We start from the raw sequence: 19,423 nt of genomic DNA on the forward strand, positions 1-19,423 counted from the left end.
ACTGAAATTTGCTCAGTTGCAGAATTGTCGCTTTCGTTACTTTCAGTGTTTGATGATGGATTTTCCCACAAATCACTATCACTCCATTCTGCAAGTGATTCTAATTTATTATCGCTGTTTTCTAGCTGCTCTAAAGCCACTTTTGATGTAAAGGGACAGTTTTGGTTGCTATGGACAATCTGAAGTATCCAGGCAGAAAGATGAGTATTTATAATATAAAACTGCATGCAGCACACTGGACAGACCACTAGGGGACAAAGGGGATGTGTAATTATTTGATACAGTACTGTAATCTATAAGATTACAGTATACTGTATGTGTTTCACTTTTTGAATTTACCGCCGAACTCCGTCCCCGTGCGTCGCAACGCTCGCAGGGAACGGAGCTCGGCACTGTGAATCGAGCGAGACACGGCGGCTCGCTGATCATAGCGGAGAGACATCGCAGGATCCAGGGGACAAGGTAAGTAAACTCTTCCTGGATCCTGGGATGCGATCCACAGTCTGGCTCGGGGATACCGCTTTTGGTATTGAAAATCCACCCCGAGCCAGACTCGGGAATACCGCCAGGGGGGTTAAGAATGAGCTCTGTTCCAAATGTATCGATTTGAAGGGAAGAGACAAACCATTCAATAACGACAAGGTGCTTAAAATGATGAGCTTTTATTTATGTAAAACCTTTATCCCAAAAAAGGAAAGAAAACTGTTTGCCCTAACGGGTTATAAAGTATTAACTTAACTTTGGCTTCAATTTGTTAAGTGTGTTTAAATTTGGTAGTTCATGCAGCACTCCCCTCCCCACGTATGGGCAATGCTGCTGTCCAAAAGGTGTCCCCTGTACTCCTTCATCCAGAGTGGGGGCACTCTAATGCAGGAGGCGTATTACTGGCCAGGGCACCAGGTGAAAAACAGAAGAAAAAAAAAAAAAAACAAAAACAAAAAAAAAAACCTAAAATAAAACTAATGGAGCCACCACATTGGCTGAAATATTACACTTCTGGTTTTTAGCTTAATATTATTTATTTCAGGTACTTATATAGCGCCGTCAATTTACTCAGCGCTTTACATATACATTGTACATTCACATCAGTCCCTACCCTCAAAGAGCTTACAATCTAAGGTCCCTAACTCACATTCATACATACTAGGGACAATTTAGACAGGATCCAATTAACCTACCAGCATGTCTTTGGAGTGTGGGAGGAAACCGGAGTACGCGGAGGAAACCCACGTAGGCACAGGGAGAACATGCAAACTCCAGGCAGGTAGTGTCGTGGTTGGGATTTAATACCACTTTAAAGTGATGTAAACCTGGAATTTTACTTTAAGGCAATGCACACACTTTTTAGATTGGCTGTCCACTGTTTGAACAATATGAAAAACATCTACATTATAAAATTATAAAGAGTTATAAAGAATACCTGCCAGGGTCCAATTCATGGTCTTTAGAACCAGTAACCAGTTCAGGATGAATTCTCACATGCTCCATCATTGGCTGGAAAAAAACGAAACACATTATTTAATTTTATGGAGATCTCTAAAGCCTGAATTTGAAAGTAAATTTACAGCTGAAGTTGGGCGATATGCCAGCTATTATCTTGGTGTCGCAAACAGATTTTCCCACCAGATTTCCCAGATCCAGCAAATTAGCAAACCTAAATGATTGTCCCATAAATTCTCTTAAAATTTGGCAATTACATCACAGTCATTAACCTTTTGAAAGCAGAATGTGAGTGGTTGCTATGGACAATGGAACTATTTGAACCTTGGTGCTGGTTCTTAAGAGACATACAGCTTTTCCCAAAAATCCTTTTACCTTAACTATTTCCTCAAATGTCTCCAGATTTTCCTTCATGCTGTAATGAGATCTTAGGAAGGACACAAAGTTGCATGGATACATCCCGTAGAGGCGATGAAAGAGGGCGTACACACTGGCATGAAGATGGACAAGACAGGTCTCTGCTACATGACCTGCCATAAAACAGAAAGCACACATGCGCATCATAGTGGCTTCACACGTTAATAAACTGAACATTTTGTACCAGTATCAAGGGCCTTTAGAAGAAAAAAAAAAAAAAAAAAAAAAAAAAAAAAGCATACACAGCTTTAATGGAAACACCTTTCAAATGTACAACTCGGATGTAATAAATGTTTTCAGCATCGGTGTGAATGTTTTTAAGGATATAGTACTACTTCTCAAATGGTAACCCAATACAGGCTTATACAATAGGTCAGTGCAAGGTAGCAAGAGTAGAAGAAAAAAAAAAAACCCCCACACAGCGACCTAGAGCAAAAACTCAGTAGACTCAACTCTAGGGTATCCGGTGTCTCAGACCTTTGATCAGTCACATCACAGCAGCCTCCAGCATATCACATTTTTGGGGCATGTTGAATGTTGGATCCACAGTGTGCAGGACACAGGCATCTGACACTCCTGGAATTGGTAAAGACTGGTAACAGAGGTTGCTGCACTGAACCGAGGGAAGGCATGAGAAAGGGGCTGCCAAAGCGGTGAGAATAATAGCTAATTTATTACAGAAGCCTGGCTATGATGGATCTAGGCTTTTGGGTGGAAGTTAAGCTATTCTATAGAACCCCGTTAAAAATCTACATCTCTATAAACTCGATCCTCTTCGAAACATGCAGTTACAAAAGGCAACAGGACAAAGAATACAAAACACAAGTGATCACAATTTCAACTGAAGTCAGCTGGAACAGAACACGACCTAGTTTTTCAGAGACAATGTCCATGTAGACTGGGGTAACTCCCTCTGCGCCATCTGGCGCCATAAACAAGAATATTCCACAAACCTGTTTAGCAGAGAAGCCTTTACAAAGGTCTACATCACTAAACCCACTGCACATATAACAGGAGTAGATGATTACTTTATTCTAATATAGCTGTCACCACATACAAGGCTCCAGTACAAGAAAAAAGCCTCTCAGACTTACCTGGGTTTTTCAAGCACCAGCCTGACAGGCGGCCAAAAATGTCAAAGAACTCGTGCAGATACTGTTTCCCCGACTGCGGAATCATTGGCAGCACAGTGATTAACACTAGGACTCCGGTGGTGAGAACCACAACATCTGTGTCTGTCTGTAAAGAAACACAAGCTGCTTAAAAAGCAAACTTGGGCATATTTTCAGAAAACGCATACAAGTTATTACTATAATATTTAAAAGGGGACAGTCATTTTTCATATATCACATGCTGCTTACTGGTTTTTAATTTCATATACATTATATAAATTCAAAAAACTAAAAAAAAGATACACTGTGCAAAAAAAAAAAAAAAAAAAAAAAAAAAAAAATTTATCTCTATCTCTATAAAGGCGCAACACTTGTGCTTGCCCCTATTTATCATGAGCTGAAAGCAAAGATCTACGACTTTTTCTATGTACACAAAAGGCCCATTTCTCTCAAATATTGTTCACAAATCTGTATTATCTGTGTTCGTGAGCTCTTCTCCTTTGATGAGATAATACACCTCACAGGTGTGGATATCAAGATGCTGATTAGACAGCATGATTATTGCACAGGTGTGCCTTAGGCTGGCCACAATAAAAGGCAAATCTCCTTTGCATAGAGTTGTTTAGGTTGTTGATTGCGGCCTGTGGAATGATGATCCATTCTTCAATGGCTGTGCGAAGTTGCTGGATGTTGGCAGGAACTGGAACACGCTGTCCTATATGCCGATCCAGAGCATCCCAAACATGCTCAATAGGTGACATGTCCGGTGAGTATGCTGGTCATGCAAGAACTAGGATGGTTTCAGCTTCCAAGAATTGTGTACAGATCCTTGCAACATGGGGCCGTGCATTATCGTGCTGCAACATGAGGTGATGGTCGTGGATGATTGGAACAACAATGGGCCTCAGGATCTCGTCACGGTATCTGTGCATTCAAAATGCCATCAATAAAATGCACCTGTGTTCGTTGTCCATAGCATATGCCTGCCAATACCATAACCCCACCGCCACCACGGGCCACTCCATCCACAACATGGGCATCAAACCGCTCACCCACACTAGGCCAAACACGCTGTCTGCCATCTGCCCTGTACAGTGAAAACCGGGAGTCATCCATGAAGAGAACACACTCCAAAAAGTGCCAGACCCCATTGAATGTGAGCATTTGCACACTCAAGTCGGTTGCGACCCCAATGGAGGATGACCAGCATGCAGATGAGCTTCCCTGAGACGGTTTGACAGTTTGTGCAGAAATTCTTTGGTTATGCAAACAGATTGTTGCAGCAGCTGTCCGGGTGGCTGCTCTCAGATGATCTTGGAGGTGAAGATGCTGGATGTGGAGGTCCTGGGCTGGTGTGGTTACACGTGGTCTGCAGTTGTGAGGCCAGTTGGATGTACTGCCAAATTCTCTGAAACGCTTATGGTAGAGAAATTAACATTCAATTCAAGGGCAACAGCTCTGGTGGACATTCCTGCAGTCAGCATGCCACTTGCACGCTCCCTCAAAACTTGTAACATCTGTGGTATTGTGCTGTGTGATACAACTGCACATTTTAGAGTGGCATGCCTAAGGCACACCTGTGCAATAATCATGCTGTCTAATCAGCATCTTGGATATGCCACACCTGTGAGGTATATGGATTATCTTAGCAAAGGAGAAGTGTTCACGAACACAGATTTAGACAGATTTGTGAATCTTTGAGAGAAATAGACCTTTTGTGTACATAGAAAAAGTCGTAGATCTTTGCATTGAGCTCCTGATAAATAGGATTAAACACAAAAAAGTGTTGCGTTTATAATTTTGCTCAGTGTATATTCACATTACTTCATGTAGGGGCTCAGAATCTGTCCTTATGAGGCCAACACTATTTTCAGTCTTAGGTAGAAGCCAAAAACGTACCAGCATGCTATGATCAGAAACCCACTTAAATACAGAGAAAAGTTAAGCAGATGTGTTCCAAATTGGAACACAGAACTAATAAGGCAAAAAAAAGAGCTTACCACTACACTCACTGTTTCAGTCCGCTGACCACCAAGTCACTACGGAGTCAGCAGCAAGAACTAAGCACACCAAGGGGACACAGCAGACTGACACTCCAGGAAGTGTCATTTTTTTTTTTAAACAGGGAGCAGGTATATTGTAATTTTTAAAACCGCAAAAAGGGGCACATTACATGGGATTTCTATAATGATTTAATGGAAAAAAGACCATAGGATGCAACACATTAGTATCATCCCCAAAGAAGAACTGATTCACAACCTGTTCTATAACCAAGGCACATGGGAGGGAGGGAGGGAGGGAGGGAGGGAGGGAGGGAGGAGGAAGGAAGGAAGGAAGGAAGGAAGGAAGGAAGGAAGGAAGGAAGGAAGGAAGGAAGGAAGGAAGGAAGGAAGGAAGGAAGGAAGGAAGGAAGGAAGGAAGGAAGGAAGGAAGGAAGGAAGGAAGGAAGGAAGGAAGGAATTATATATACACACACGCGCAAAAGATAGAAAGAAACTCCTATATTTTAGCAGCTATCAAAACACATTTGTCTGCAAGAACTGACATACAGTATTTCAAGACACTTCTCTGCAATTTGTTACGATTGCTTTTTGACAGAGTGGCAAGGGGTTAGAAGAACCACTGTCCGGTTTCTATTGCTGTCTGTGTTCCTGTTATGGAGATTTGCTCTCCCTGATTCTCCTGATCACCAGTGTCCCTAGGAATAAAAGTGAGTATATCCAAAATGTTGGGCAGCCACCAGAACATAAATAGAAGGAAATCTTTCAAATGGGGGCTCTTGTTGCAGTAACAACTGTCTAAAACAGAATTTCCCCTGCATTGGAAAGATATCCTTTTGCTTCCTATGAAGTCTACAGGACAGGAAGTGAAGGAAAATCTCCTTAATGAGACAGAGATGGCCAAAAAAGCCCTTTAGATATACAGTAAAACCTTAGTTTGAGAGCGATTTGCAAGACAAGCAACATTTTTAAATACATTTTGACTTGATATACAAAGCGATGTCTTGATATACAAGTAGCGTCATGTCACAACTGAGTATAAAACAGCACTATGGTTACATTTAATGAAGGTACAACATTTAGCAAGTCACATGGTTGATTAAAACAGGCACATCTAAGTATGCAGGCATCCGGGGTAAAGCTGTCCGTAAACTGTCCTCCGCACCACCATGCCTTCCACGCTGTGCTCTATGGGCGCTTCAAGCCTCACTTTCAAATCGCTCTACTGCAGGATAGTTTTCCCGGTCAGGATTGCAGACTGACAGCGGTAAGAGCTGGCAGTGCAGAAGACGTTCTATGTGGACAGCTTTACCCCGGATGCTTGCATACTTACATGTGCCTGTTTTAATCAACCAAGTAACTTACTAAATGTTGTAACTTCATTAAAAGTAACCATATTGCTGCACTTAGAGGCATCTCTTTTCTCTTTTATACTCTGTAGCTCCTGCTGGATTTTGCTTCTAATCCCCGTGGAGGCTGCCATTTTATATAGTTACACAACCTATACATGGCTATAATTTTTATATGGACTATAAACTGAGGGACCTATGAATAAATGGTTGTGGAATGAATCATCTGAGTTTCCATTATTGCTTATGGGGAAATTCGCTTTGATAATACAAGTGCTTTGGATTACAAGCATGTTTTTGGAACTAATTATGCTTGCAATCCAAGGTTTTACTGTACTTTAAGCTCCCGACTACGCACTATAGATGTAAAAGTTAGGCATGGGAAAGTGAAGAATGGTAGATTAAAAGTACCTTAAGACACTTCAGTAAGGACTGCAGGACGGGTGCTTGTGACAACTTGTGCTTCCAAGATGGCTGGCGACGAATAACGTGGCCTAACAGTGTCAGAGTTGATAAGCGGGTAGCAGCTTTTCCTAAATACTCATTTATCTTGTCCAAAAGGTGCTGTTACAGAATAGAACAGTTATTAGCAATTCAAAGTTTACGAAGTTGAAGTACTACAACTGTAGAAAGAGTATCCTTACTAGGCCTAATGAATGAATCACAAAAACAAGGTTTCCATCACATTTTGAGTAAAATAGAGGCCAACCTGCCATAAAAAAAAAAAAAAAAAAAAAAAAAACCACAAACAACCCTGAAAGAACACTTTTTTGGGGGTTTGGCTAAAAAAGGTTACAGCCTCCATCATTCATTACTGCCTATGCTCCCTTCGGGAAGATCATCCCTCACATCCAGTCCCAATGACAACACAAGTAGTGAGAGAGAAAACCTTTAAAAAAAAAAATGGGGGATTCAAGCAGCAATACCCGACAGACATTTTTGCCCACTCTCCAAAACGATTACTGAAATTAAAGTTATAACTTTAAAAAGGAAATTACTTTCATATAAAAATACCAGCTTGGAAATAGCTTAAAGCTTGAGTTTAGCAACAGCATACAGTTTAAGTGTACGATCGCTTCCCATAATGAAAAGGAGCTCTATGAATGGAGGAGTGCTGGATGAAAGAAAGGTCTGCCTTCTCTATTCATAGGACCCTTTTCATTGAGAAAAATGATTTGCACAAATTTATGAACTAAGCACGTGGGCAGGAAGGGTGGGCACAGTTGGAACTTTTGATGAGTGCATGTGACAGGTCCAGAGGCTCATATTAATCCTCGCAGTAACAGAAGATCACAACTGTGAGGGTAGAGGGCCAGAGGCATAAACATTCCACTAAACAGAGCAGCCACCAGCTAAGGGACACTCCTCATTCAATGTAAGCACCCTCCTTTGTGCTGATCTAAAACTAAAAAAACTTGAATGCAAAAAAACACACATTAGGCTGTTTATACATGGTACAATGTTCTTGTTCAATTTCCTTAAGATTTACCTTCAACTACAGTGCCTTGAAAAAGTATTCATACCCCCTTGAAATTTTCTATACTTTGTCATGTTACAACCAAAAACAAATGTATTTTATTGGGATTTTATGTTATGGACCAACACAAAGCGGCACATAATTGTGAAGTGGAAGGAAAAAGATAAATGGTTTTCTTTTTTTTTTTTGGAATGCATGATGTCATGAGGCCCAGCACTTTCATAATGGTCCTCAGAGAGGCCCCCTCGGCTGTGTGGAGAGCAGACATAGCCCTCCGCACCTTTGTGATCTTTTCTTGGGGAAGAAAAACTCTTTGGGCCAGAGAGTTTACCAAGTAACCTAGGTACACCTTGGACTGTGAGGGATACAGGGAGGACTTCTCCCAACTGACCATCCAACCTAGAGTTTCTAGAGCAGACAGCACTTTGTCTCAGTCTGACCGAAGCTGTTCTAGGGTCGGACTGTAGATTAGCATGTCATCCAATTATGGGATCAAGGCTACCCCCTGGAGGTGTAGAAAAGACAGCACCTTGGCAAGAACTTTTGTGAAGATTCTCGGACTGGCCGTTAGGCCGAAAGGGAGCGCCTTGAACTGCTAGTGTTGGACACCCTGCCCTGTCTGAACTGTGAATCGCAGGAACTTTTGATGTTTCAGGGCAATGGGAACATGCAGATAAGCATCTTTTAAGTCTAACGTGATCATGAAAACACCCCCTTAGGAGGAGTCTTCTGACCGTGTAGATACGAAACGTCTTGTATAGCAAGTGTCTGTTTAGCTTCCGTAAGTTTATGATCAGTCAGAATTTGCCCGAGGGTTTCAGAACCACAAAAGATGTGGGAATAAAACCCCTGGCCGATCTGACCTACGGGAACAGGGACGATGACCTCCTGTTGTGCTAACTCCTGGACACTCTCCAAAAGGCCCACTGCCTTCTGTGGATCTTTGGTGAGATAGGCAAGTGTAAAATTCGGAGGGGGGTGGACAGGAATTCCAAGCTGTAACCCTCCCTTATGACCTTTAGAATAAAAGGGCTCTGTGTGATCCCTTCCCATTAGGGAAGAAACCACGAGAGCCTCCCACCAACCTTTAGGTTGGAGTCATTTGGCTTCCTTGTTGGAAGGTCCGGAAAAAAGGATTCCGCCTTTTTCCTTGCCCTTTCCAAACCCCCACTTTCTCCTCGGCTCCTTCTTACCCTTAAACCGGACTTTTGAAGGGGTGCCCTCGAAAAAAAACTTCTTCCCTTTATCCCTCTTGGGTTTAGTCGGGAATTTCTTGCCCTTCTCTGTCGATCGGGATAGGACCTGTTCTAGGCCCAAAGAGCAACGAGCCCTCAAAAGATATACGACAGAGACATGACTTAGAGGTAAAATCCCCATTCCACGTTTTTACCCAAAGGGCTCTCCTGGCGGAATTTAGAAGAGCCGCCAACTTGGCAGTTGTTCTAACAGTTTCCACCGCGGCGTCTGCTAGATAGGCTACCGCCTTACCAATAACCTCCAGAGAATTCAACACGATACATGGTCCGTCAACCTGCTGACCCATGCATCCGCTTTTCTGGCAACACAGGCGGAGGCCAATGCTGGAACCATAGCTGCAGCATTAGAAACCCTGTTACACAGGGCCTGGGACGCTAACCTCCTATCCATCTGGTCCCACAAGTTGCCGGAATCTTGGAAGGAGAGGTCTGAAGGTTTGGATACCTGAGCTAGAGAGGCGTCCAAGCGTGGTACTTTAAGGAATTTTTCCTCCTCATTTTTAAAGGGGCATCTACGCTTCCAGGTCTTAAGTTTTAATACTTTACACTTAGGTTCCTTCCATTCTCTCAGGATTATATCCTTGAGAGCTTGGTGTACTGGAAAGGACTTAGTTTGAGGTCCGCTCAGTCCCATATAAACTTTATCTTGGGCCGAAACCTGGATGGATGGCATCTGGATATCCTCAGATAAATAGATTGCCTTGAGGAGACCATCCATATCTTTGGCTGAGACGAGATGGCCCCCAGGTCTAGCCTCCGACTATCCTGGTCCGAGTCTTCTCCATCCTCCAGGGAGCTTCGCTCCGAGGCTTCTGCCTCCTCCTCATCCGAACAACCGGAAGCCGGTTCTTGGGACCCCCCTGTATTTGCTGAGGTTCCCTCCTGAGAGGGGGAGCTTTCCCTACAGGAAGGGACTTCTACCTGCCGATTCCTAACTGTAGACCTGAAGGGCTGGAGAGTTGCTAGCATCTCAGACTGCAGAGCACAGTACCCTTTCATTGCTTGTGCAGTCTCTTTGCCTGCTAACTTATAGATGCACCTGAGGCTTGGAGTGGTCCTGCAGAAGTTTACCGTTGCAGTACCCACACCGTTTTGACTTAGAGGTGGCTTTGGACTTCGACTAACTGGTAGTCCCCTGAGCAGGGCATTCAGTTTCTGCAAACAATAAAACAGATGAATCCCTGTTAACCTACGTCCCTGCAGTCCTGATGTCCTGCAGTGGTGAAGGAATAGGGCCACCCCTAACCTCACCCCCATACCAGCTGGGTCGACTCACCCCCTGTGATCTCCTCAGGTGCTGCCATATTCGGTCCATCCTCCTCCATCTGTTCCGGACAAGACGACCCTTAGGGAGGGATCGTTCTGGAAAGATTCGGGAGGGGGAACAGGACCGTGGACCACCGCTCTTATCCATGCTCGCCACCACGTCATTTGTGTGCGCCGTGCCGGCATCCGGACCTGCGCAGTAGCGGTCGGCAGACACCAACAACGAAAAGACACCCGACAAGCAGGAGATCCCTCAGCCCAGCCAGCTAACCTGACGCCAGGGTTTGAGCCATGCGCTTCAAGGACTTCCACCCAGCAGATGGGAATATCCAGAGCAGCTTCTCCATCCCATCCACCACTGTCAGGTAGGAGAAACAAAAAAAAAAAAGTGGGTATGTGGTCCCTGAAGTTCTGGACACCTCCACTGTGTCCAGGAGCCTCCAGCTCTCAGAGGGACTCTTCAAGCTCCTGCACCTCCCCCTGAGCACCTTTTTTGGGGATAATATCCACCCTGGGAAGGGCAAGGCCCTGTCGGACCCCACATCCAACACTGACTGCCCTGGGTCTGACACCCAGGGAGGGGACCTCAGCCCCAGGCCTTGGTGGGGGGAAAAAAAAAAAAAAGAAAAAAAAAAAAAAAGTTTCGCTGCCATCCTGTGGGAAACACAATCAATAACTGGAGGGACAGAGGGAAGGGTGGGGCCTTTTAAACTGTTGTTGATTGTGTTTCCTGTCAGGTGAGACCAGCCATCTCAGGTGTGCAGTCCTGGAAGATGACTGGAGAAATTTAACTTTTTGGTCTAAAAAGCAAAACTCCATGTGTGATGGAAAACAATGCACATAACCTTGAACACACCATTCGCACTGTGAAACATGGTGGTGGCAGCATCATGCTGTGGGGATGCTTTTCTTTAGCAGGGACAGAGAAGCTGGTCAGAGTTGATGGGAAGATGGATGGAGCTAAATACAGGGCAATCTTAGAAGAAAACCTGTTGGGAGTCAGCAAAAGACTTAAGGACTGCAGCCGAGGTTCACCTTCCAGCAGGACAATGACCCCTAAACATATAGCTAGAGTGTACAATCGAATGGTTTTGATCATAGCATATTCATGTGATAGAATTGCCTAGTCAAAGTCCAGACCTAAATCCAACTGAGAATCTGTGGCAAGACTTGAAAATTACTGTTCAGATGCTCTCCATCCAATCTGACAGAGCTCGAGCTAATTTAAAAGATGAACAGGAAAACAATTTCACTCTAGATGTGCAAAGCTGGTAGAGACATCCCAAAAAAGACTTGCATCTGTAATTGCAGCAAAGGTGGTTCTACAAAAGTATTGACTCAGGGGGGCTGAATACAAATTTTCACCACACTTTTCAGAGATTTGTAAAAAATTTTGAAAATCCTGTATCATTTTCCTTCACTCAGAATTCTGTGGCCACTTTGTGTTGGTCTATCACATAAAAATACATTTATGTTTTGGTTGTAACATGACAAAACATAGAAATTTCAAGGGGTATGGATACTTCTTCAAGGCCCTGTATGTAGTGCAAGGGTCTGTCTGATTGCATACTAATTGAAGGCGTTTAGGGTTGACCTCATATTATATGGCTTTAGTAAATAAGGAAAAAAAAAAAAAAGAGAGGAGAGAGAAAGAGAAAAAGAGAAAAGAGAAAAAGAGAGAGAGAAAAAGAGAGAAGAGAAAGGAAAGAGAAGAGAAAGGGAAAGAGAAAAGAAAGAGAAAAAGAGAAAGAGGGAAAAAAGAGAAAGGAAGAAAAGAGAAAGAGAAAAAAAGGAGAAAGAGAAAAAGAGAAAGAGAAAAAGAGGGAAAGAGAAAAAGAGAAAGAGAGAAAAGAGAAAGAGAGAAGAGAAAGAGAAAGAGAAAAGAGAAAGAGAAAGAGAAAAAGAGAAAGAGGAAAAAGAGAAAGAGAAAGAGGAAAAAGAGGAAAAGAAGAAAGAGGAAAAAGAGAAAGAGAGAAAGAGAAAGAGAAAAAGAGAGAAAGAGAAGAGAAAAAGAGAGAAAGAGAGAGAGAGAGAGAGAGAGAGATAGTCAACCTAATCCTAAAGCCACTAGCTTTTCTCTCAGAATGAGAAGTTGGCATGTTAATGGTCTTAAAGTTCAACTCTGGAGGCAATAAACTTACCAGGGTTAAAGCAGTTACATTTTGCATTGCTTTAAAAAGCAACCACCTGTTATGCTGGCTTTATTCTACATCTGTTAAAATCTGTTCACCAACATGTAGGGATTAGCAGGCCTCCCGCTATACTTGCTTTCAGGCTGTTTGGATATAAGTGATGCAGGTCTCAGCCTCCAGCACTGAGGTTGTGTCTTCACCTCCCTGTCCGCCTGGTCTAAAAGAGTGGGCAGAGCTAGGCGTGGCTATTCATTGAGCAGGCTATCTGGTGCCAGGATCTAGGCAGTTACGGCAGCAGCAAGAGTAAACATGCTGCAGTAATTTCCATGGAGAAGGGAGTGTGTTGTCACTACTTATCTAATGGTTCTAACTGGCAGGATCAACAGGTATCGACAATCCACAGCTTCATCACATATGTGTGTTTATAGTTTGATTACAGTTCCATTTTAAAATTGCATATAAAATCCAGTTCATGTGACAACAGAGCCCTTCTAATTAAAAGAAGCAATATGGCAGGACCACATTACCAGTTAATGATGAAGTGCTTCATTTCCGCATGTTATTCCTGATGCCCACTGTTGTGGTACTATGTTGGGGGGGGGAGGGGGTGTAGCCAGCAGGCCATTATGCTCCCGACACAGCCTAGAGCAAATGGTGATTTTACAGGGACACAGCAGGATTTTTTGTGCCAAGATGTAGGAACTACTTATACAAAAAAAAAAAAAAAATATTCTACCCTTAATACTGGCAAGACAAGAAAATATCAAGTCTTACCTTGTCATGGGGCTCCTGTACCATAGAGAGGATAAGCATTGCTTGTTCAGAATTTGTTTCCAGATAATGATCCACCAGATTGTTCACTAGGACTGGAAAGCGGTCTAGGATTGAAAAGTAAACAACGATAACAGTCATTAGTTTTGCGGGCAAACACTTATCCAGGGCTTGTGCAAGAAGACATACATGGCGACTGGTTATACCTGCCAAATCATTTATAAAGAAACACTCTTGTTACGTGGACCCACTTTTTCTGCCAGTTGGCTGCTCTTATAGCCCATCTCTGCTCACCCCCAGCAATGACCATGCTAACATTTCTATCATAGCAGGATTTACTTTAGAACACATATCTACACATTCAATGTTACAGTAAGAGAGAAGAATTTGTTATCTCACTGGAACCTTAAGACACGATTACCATACAGGACACAGTGACAGGGTCTCAGCAAAGGGGCCCCCCCTCCCATATACTCACCTTACACAGCAGGCTACAATTTACAGTATGGAGAAGCACAAGACCTCCTCCCTCCTGTGACAATGCTCAAGTGTAGCAGCGATCCCTAGACCGAACACGGCCACATGACCAGGAGACCCATCACCTCCCCCCCCCCGAAAGTGGCACCGGAGGGGGGGGGACTCAGAGGAGCGCAAGTTGTACTTTTGGGTGGAACTCCGCTTTAATGTTTTCTACTTCACTGACCAATTACACAGCCAGTGGCATTGGTATTCCTGATCTCCATGCCTGCTCAGAAAATACCGAAGCCACTTAATCAGTACAAGAATACTAGCATTTTCAGGAGGAAAAGTCAGAAATATCAGCTTATTGTATTCTCTCTGTATGGTTTTCTCTTAATAAACCTTGGCTGAACTAAGGAGGAAGTCTAAATGACTGTTTTTTTTTTTTTTTTTTGTTTTTTTTTTTTTTAAGCACTGTGGATCTCAAAAAGGTGATATTGAACACACAACCACCCTTCTCGCTGCACTGTGACAGCCAATATTAACAAAAATATATACTGACAACAGTTCCATCAAGGGAAAAAGATGTATGTTACGAGGTAGTGTGATAATGCATCGCAACTACCACGCCAAAGCAAAGGAAAAAAAAAAAAAAAAAATGAATAGCAGCCATAGGGGAGGAGAGAACAGATACCATGTAATGAGATACAAAGACCAATACTTAAAAGCCAGCCACATTTTTTTTTTTTTTTTTGGGGGGGGTGGGGGGGAGAGAATATATGAAGGAAGTGTTAAAGCCACTGTCAGGTTTTTATTATGTGGTTCCTATCTGGGAGATTTTCCCTTTACTTTTTGTCAAAACATTTTAGTACAGTGAGGATAGGTTAGAACTTAGGACAATGTTTTTAATGGTGCCTTTGCTTTCCTATTCTGGCGACTAACGCACACCCCAATTCTTCCGGGGGTGTCACTGGAGGCTTTTTGCCAAGAGGAATGGGCAGCTTTACCATTTGAGAAGATAAAAAGCCTCATCCACAAATGCTACAAAATACTTCAAGCTGTCATTGATGTTAAAGGGGGCAATACACGGTATTAAGAACCGGGGTATGTAAATTTTTGATTAGGGTGATTTGGATAGTTTCTGTTGTGATTAGGATTTAAAAAAAAAAAAAAAAAAAAAATATGTATGTTTAATTTGCCCGCTGACATTAGCTCATAGTCGGGAGTCATTTTTATATTTTATTTTTTTTAAGAAACGAGAAGAGCGAGGGACTCATTTGTTTCCAGTAATCCATCCCAGTGTTTCAGAAACCAACTGGAATAAATGCACTAAAGACCCGACATGCAATATGCATAAACTATACCAGCATTGAGGTGATCACTTATAAGCTTGTGGATTTCATCCAGTAGTTGCAGATCCGGAGACTCGAGCAGATAGAGGTGCTCCCACACATTGATTTGTTGGGCCATGCTGCTGGACAGGTGTATGTGCTGGTGACAGGACACGGGAGGATAAAGGTCACAGCAGGGTCCTCATCTGTGCCTCCTCCAACCTAAGAGTGGGGAAAAAAAAAAAAGACAAAATATATTCATCAGTAAGGTATAGATATTTCATGAGCTACACCTTGCAAGATTTATACAGTATTGACACTCAAGTACAAAGTTCATTCATATCAGTACCTGTCAGAGAGAAGCTTACTATCTCATGTCCTTAGAGTTATCCAGACACATGCTACGGCCCCTTTCACACTTGTGCGACTTCAAAGTCGCGCGATTTTACCGCAATTTCGCAGGCACGATTTTAACGCAAATTTGCGCGATTTTGCCACGATTTGGGATCAGTACGACTTTGCCACAACTTTGGCATTAACAAATGAAAACATACATGTGTGAGGCTTGTGCTTACAAAGTCGTACTGAAATCATGTCTATATTATTCAGGTACGATTTGCATGCTACTTGAGGGTTTAACATTGAGGTCTATGGACATCAACTCGCATGGAAGTTTGACCAAAGTAGTGAGGGACTACTTTGAAGTCGGCAGGACTTAAAAGTCGTGCCAATATGAATGGTAGTCATTGAAAATCATGGAGAATGACTTGTCATACGATTTTGCAGTACAAAATCGTGGGACAAGTCGTATAAGTGTGAAAGGGGCCCAAGTTATACGACTTGTCCCACGATTTTGTACTGCAAAATTGTATGACAAGTCATTCTCCATGATTTTCAATGACTACCATTCATATTGGCACGACTTTAAGTCGTGCCGACTTCAAAGTAGTCCCTGCACTACTTTAGTCCAACTTCCATGCGAGTTGTATTCCGTAGACCTCAATGTTAAACCCTCAAGTAGCAAGCAAATCGTACCTGAATACTATAGACACGATTTCAGCACTACTTTGAAAGCACAAGCTGAGAATGGTTAATGCAAAAGTTGTGGCAAAGTCGTACAAAGTAGTACTGCTCCCAAATCGCGGCCGTTAAATCGCAGTAAAATCACGTGACTTTGAAGTCATATAAGTGTGAAAGGGGCCTTAAGCAGATTTCAAAAAGGCAATGCAGCTCCCTCAATGATTCCAGTTTCCCCTGACTGTATTCTTATATAGCTCTTCATTTAATATAAAAAATATTTGTCAGTCAATGACCAAGAGTAAAACGGGTATCCAGGTCTTCTCTAGTATATCGATCAAATAAAAAAAAAAAAAAAAAAAAGGGGCCTAAAAGGCGGCCAAGGCACAGAACACAACAAAGTAATGAAATGATGAGTATTGCTCTTTGAAAGTTAAAAGGATACTGGGAACCCTGTAGGATCCCACAAACCCTGCATCTGAGCACCATAAATCAAAAACACTATTTAACCATTTCAGCCCCGGAAGAATTTACCCCCTTCCTGACCAGAGCGCTTTTTGCGAAACGGCACAGTGCGGCTTTAACTGACAATTGCGCGGTCGTACGACGTTGAACCCAAACAGGAAGAAAGAGAGAGCGACAGAGAGCGCGACAGAGAGAGCAATATTTTTTACCTTTTGCTATAACATCCCCCAAAAATATATATAAAAAAAATATTTTCTTCCTCAGCATTTTTTTTTTTTTTTTTAACCAAAAATATCGCAATAAGCATATATTGATTGGTTTGCGCAAGTTATAGCATCTACAAAATAGGGGATAGATTTATAGCATTTTTATTATTTTTTTTTTTTTACCAGTAATGGCGGCGATCTGCGATTTTATCGTGACTGCGATATTATGGCGGATACATCGGACAATTTTTACACATTTTTGGAACCATTGGCCTTAATACAGCGATCAGTGTGATTAAAAATGCATTGATTACTGTAAAAATGTCACTGGCAGTGAAGGGGTTAACACTAGGGGCCAGTGAAGGGGTTAACTATGTTCCCTGGGAGGGGATTCTAACTGAAGGGGGAGGGACTAATTACAGGAAGTGACAGATCGTGGTTCCTAGCTAATGGGAACACACAATCTATCACTCCTGTCAGAACAGAACAGGGAGGTGTGTGTTTACACACACTCGTCCCTGTTCTGTCTCTCCTCTTCACGATCGCTCGTGGCCGGCGGTCATCACGACCGTCGGCCACGAGCACTGGCACCACCGCTGTGCAGCGGGCGCTCGCCTGCTATCCGGACCCCGCGAGCACACATACAGTTACGTGGTTTCGTGCAGGGGAGCCAACCTGCGGCAGAGTATAACTGCAGCGGCTGGTCCAGAAGCGGTTAAGTGAAATTTTAATATTCAAAGCAACTCCCCCATCCATTCAGGTCGCCATGCTTTTTGTTGAGAAATCACTTTGAAAAACATCCCCTAGCATTTCTGGCCGTGGCCATCTTGAGTAAGGGTAAAATTATTAATGTAGCATTTACGGTACTTCCTGGAATCCATATGCCCTTAGTTCAGACATGCTTGCAGGAGAGGGTGCTTAGCTGAGAAAAGCCCCTACTGAAGATTCCTGGGATGTATGACATCATTTGCCTAGGCAAGAAACCATGCAGTAACTGAAGAAAAAAAGTTAAAAAAAAAACAAAAAAAAAAAAAAAAAACAAAAAACACACAATTAGTTATGATTCACGTTCCTATCAATTTACTAAAGCTAGCAGCATGAGTATTAAAAATAATCATTGTTGATTGTAAAAGTTAAGTTCCACTTTCATAAGAGGGCATGAGTGCTACAAGTAATCATATGTTAAAGTGGAACGCTAGTCAGATCTCTGGGATTTTAGCCCTGCCCTTAGGAAGGAGGACATAAGAATGAAGGTGGCTGTGACTGCCTCCCGAGAGGAAAGCAAGAGATTCTCTCCTCTGGCTTTTGCCGTCCCCCTTCCTTACCAAAGACGGCACCCTTCTGCCTGTTGGATCGTTAACTCTAAAGTCAGTCTATTTAGTTAGCTGGGGTGTCTTTATTTGCTTCTATACACAAGGCCTGTGGGCTGGACACGAGAATTAGTACTGTAGGGATCTAGGCATTTCATCTCTTTGATCCCCTCGGGTAACCCTTCTTCAGGGTCAACCAGCATTGATGCAGTTAAAGTAGTTGTAAACCCTTTATAACTACTTTTGCCTACAGGCAAGACTATAATAAGGCTTACCTGTAGGTAACGTGAATTCTCCTAAAGCAGTTTAGGAGATATTCACTGTATCAGCATGTGCCGGCGTCATCGGCACATGTGCACTGAAGTCATCGAGCATGCGGGGGGGGGGGGGGGGGGGGGGGGCAACGTCATTGCGGCTCCAGCCAATCGCAGCGCCGGAGCCTGTGAACCCAGAAGTAACATTCTGGAGATGTGTCACCCGTCACAGTGGTGTACAGGGACCGCTACAACAGCTTTGTACTAAGGCAAGCATTTCATAATGAGCTAGTATGCGATGCATACTAGCTCACTATGCCTTTGTCGTGCAGGTCCCCCCCCTCCAGAGTTAAGAACCACTTCAAACATGCCATTGCAATGGCATATGTCAATCACCAGGGAGGTACCTGAAAGGCCATTAAAGAGGTAGTTTGCATTCCCGGATGAGTCTAGAAACATGTGGCAATGATTTTGGCAAACATCATCTAAACAGTGGGCAATCAGGCTTAAGGTGGCCATACATGGATAGAAAATAGTTTGAAAAAGCATTAGATGCACTCAATCATTTGACTTTCGAAAGGCTAGTGGGCTCATTTTGAAATGCAAAGTTTTAAAGGTGTTGTAAAGGCAGGTTTTTTTTTTTTTTTTTTTTTAATTTAATACATTCTATACATTAAGATAAAAAGCCTTCTGTGTGCAGCATGCTCCCTCAGGCCCCCTAATACTTACCTGAGGTTCCTCTCTGGCCAGCGATATCCACAAGTGTTTCAGTCATCAGAGATTCTCCTTCCCAATTGGCTGAGACATTGCAGCAGCGGCGCCATTTGCTCCCGCTGCTGTCAAAGTCAGCTAGCCAATCAGGGGAGAGAGTGGGCGGGGCTCCATGTCTGAATGGACAGGGGGAGCAGTGACTCAGCTCGGGTGCCCCCATAGCAAGCTGCTTGCTGTGGGGGCACTGAACAGGAGGGAGAGGCCATGAGCAGAGAAGAGGAGGATCAGGGCTGTTCTGTGTAAAACCACTGCAACAGAGCAGGTAAGTATAACAGTGTGAAAGGCCCCTTTCACACTGGGGCAGGAGGTATTATTAGCGGCGCTTTACCATCGTTTTAGTGGTGGTATACGGCCACTAGCGGGGCGGTTTTACCCCCCCGCTGGCGGGCG

At 43.2% G+C, this 19,423-nt stretch overlaps 1 protein-coding gene across 2 annotated transcripts in view; it reads right to left on the reverse strand.

The window, feature by feature from the left end:
- Positions 1–19,423, reverse strand: part of TSC1 (TSC complex subunit 1) — a 122,105-nt gene that overhangs the window by 86,392 nt on the left and 16,290 nt on the right. For both annotated transcript variants that reach the window (XM_073600546.1, XM_073600547.1), the window contains exons 2-7: positions 15,044–15,232; positions 13,224–13,327; positions 6,730–6,882; positions 2,952–3,096; positions 1,816–1,970; positions 1,421–1,494 (exon numbers count right to left, since the gene is read on the reverse strand). In XM_073600546.1, the coding sequence (XP_073456647.1) occupies positions 1,421–1,494; positions 1,816–1,970; positions 2,952–3,096; positions 6,730–6,882; positions 13,224–13,327; positions 15,044–15,149 (737 nt within the window). In that variant the 5' untranslated portion in view covers positions 15,150–15,232. The remainder of the gene's footprint in view (positions 1–1,420; positions 1,495–1,815; positions 1,971–2,951; positions 3,097–6,729; positions 6,883–13,223; positions 13,328–15,043; positions 15,233–19,423) is intronic.

The sequence above is a fragment of the Aquarana catesbeiana genome, linkage group LG09 (assembly GCF_042186555.1).
Source record: "Aquarana catesbeiana isolate 2022-GZ linkage group LG09, ASM4218655v1, whole genome shotgun sequence".
NCBI classification, from domain to species: Eukaryota; Metazoa; Chordata; class Amphibia; order Anura; family Ranidae; genus Aquarana; species Aquarana catesbeiana.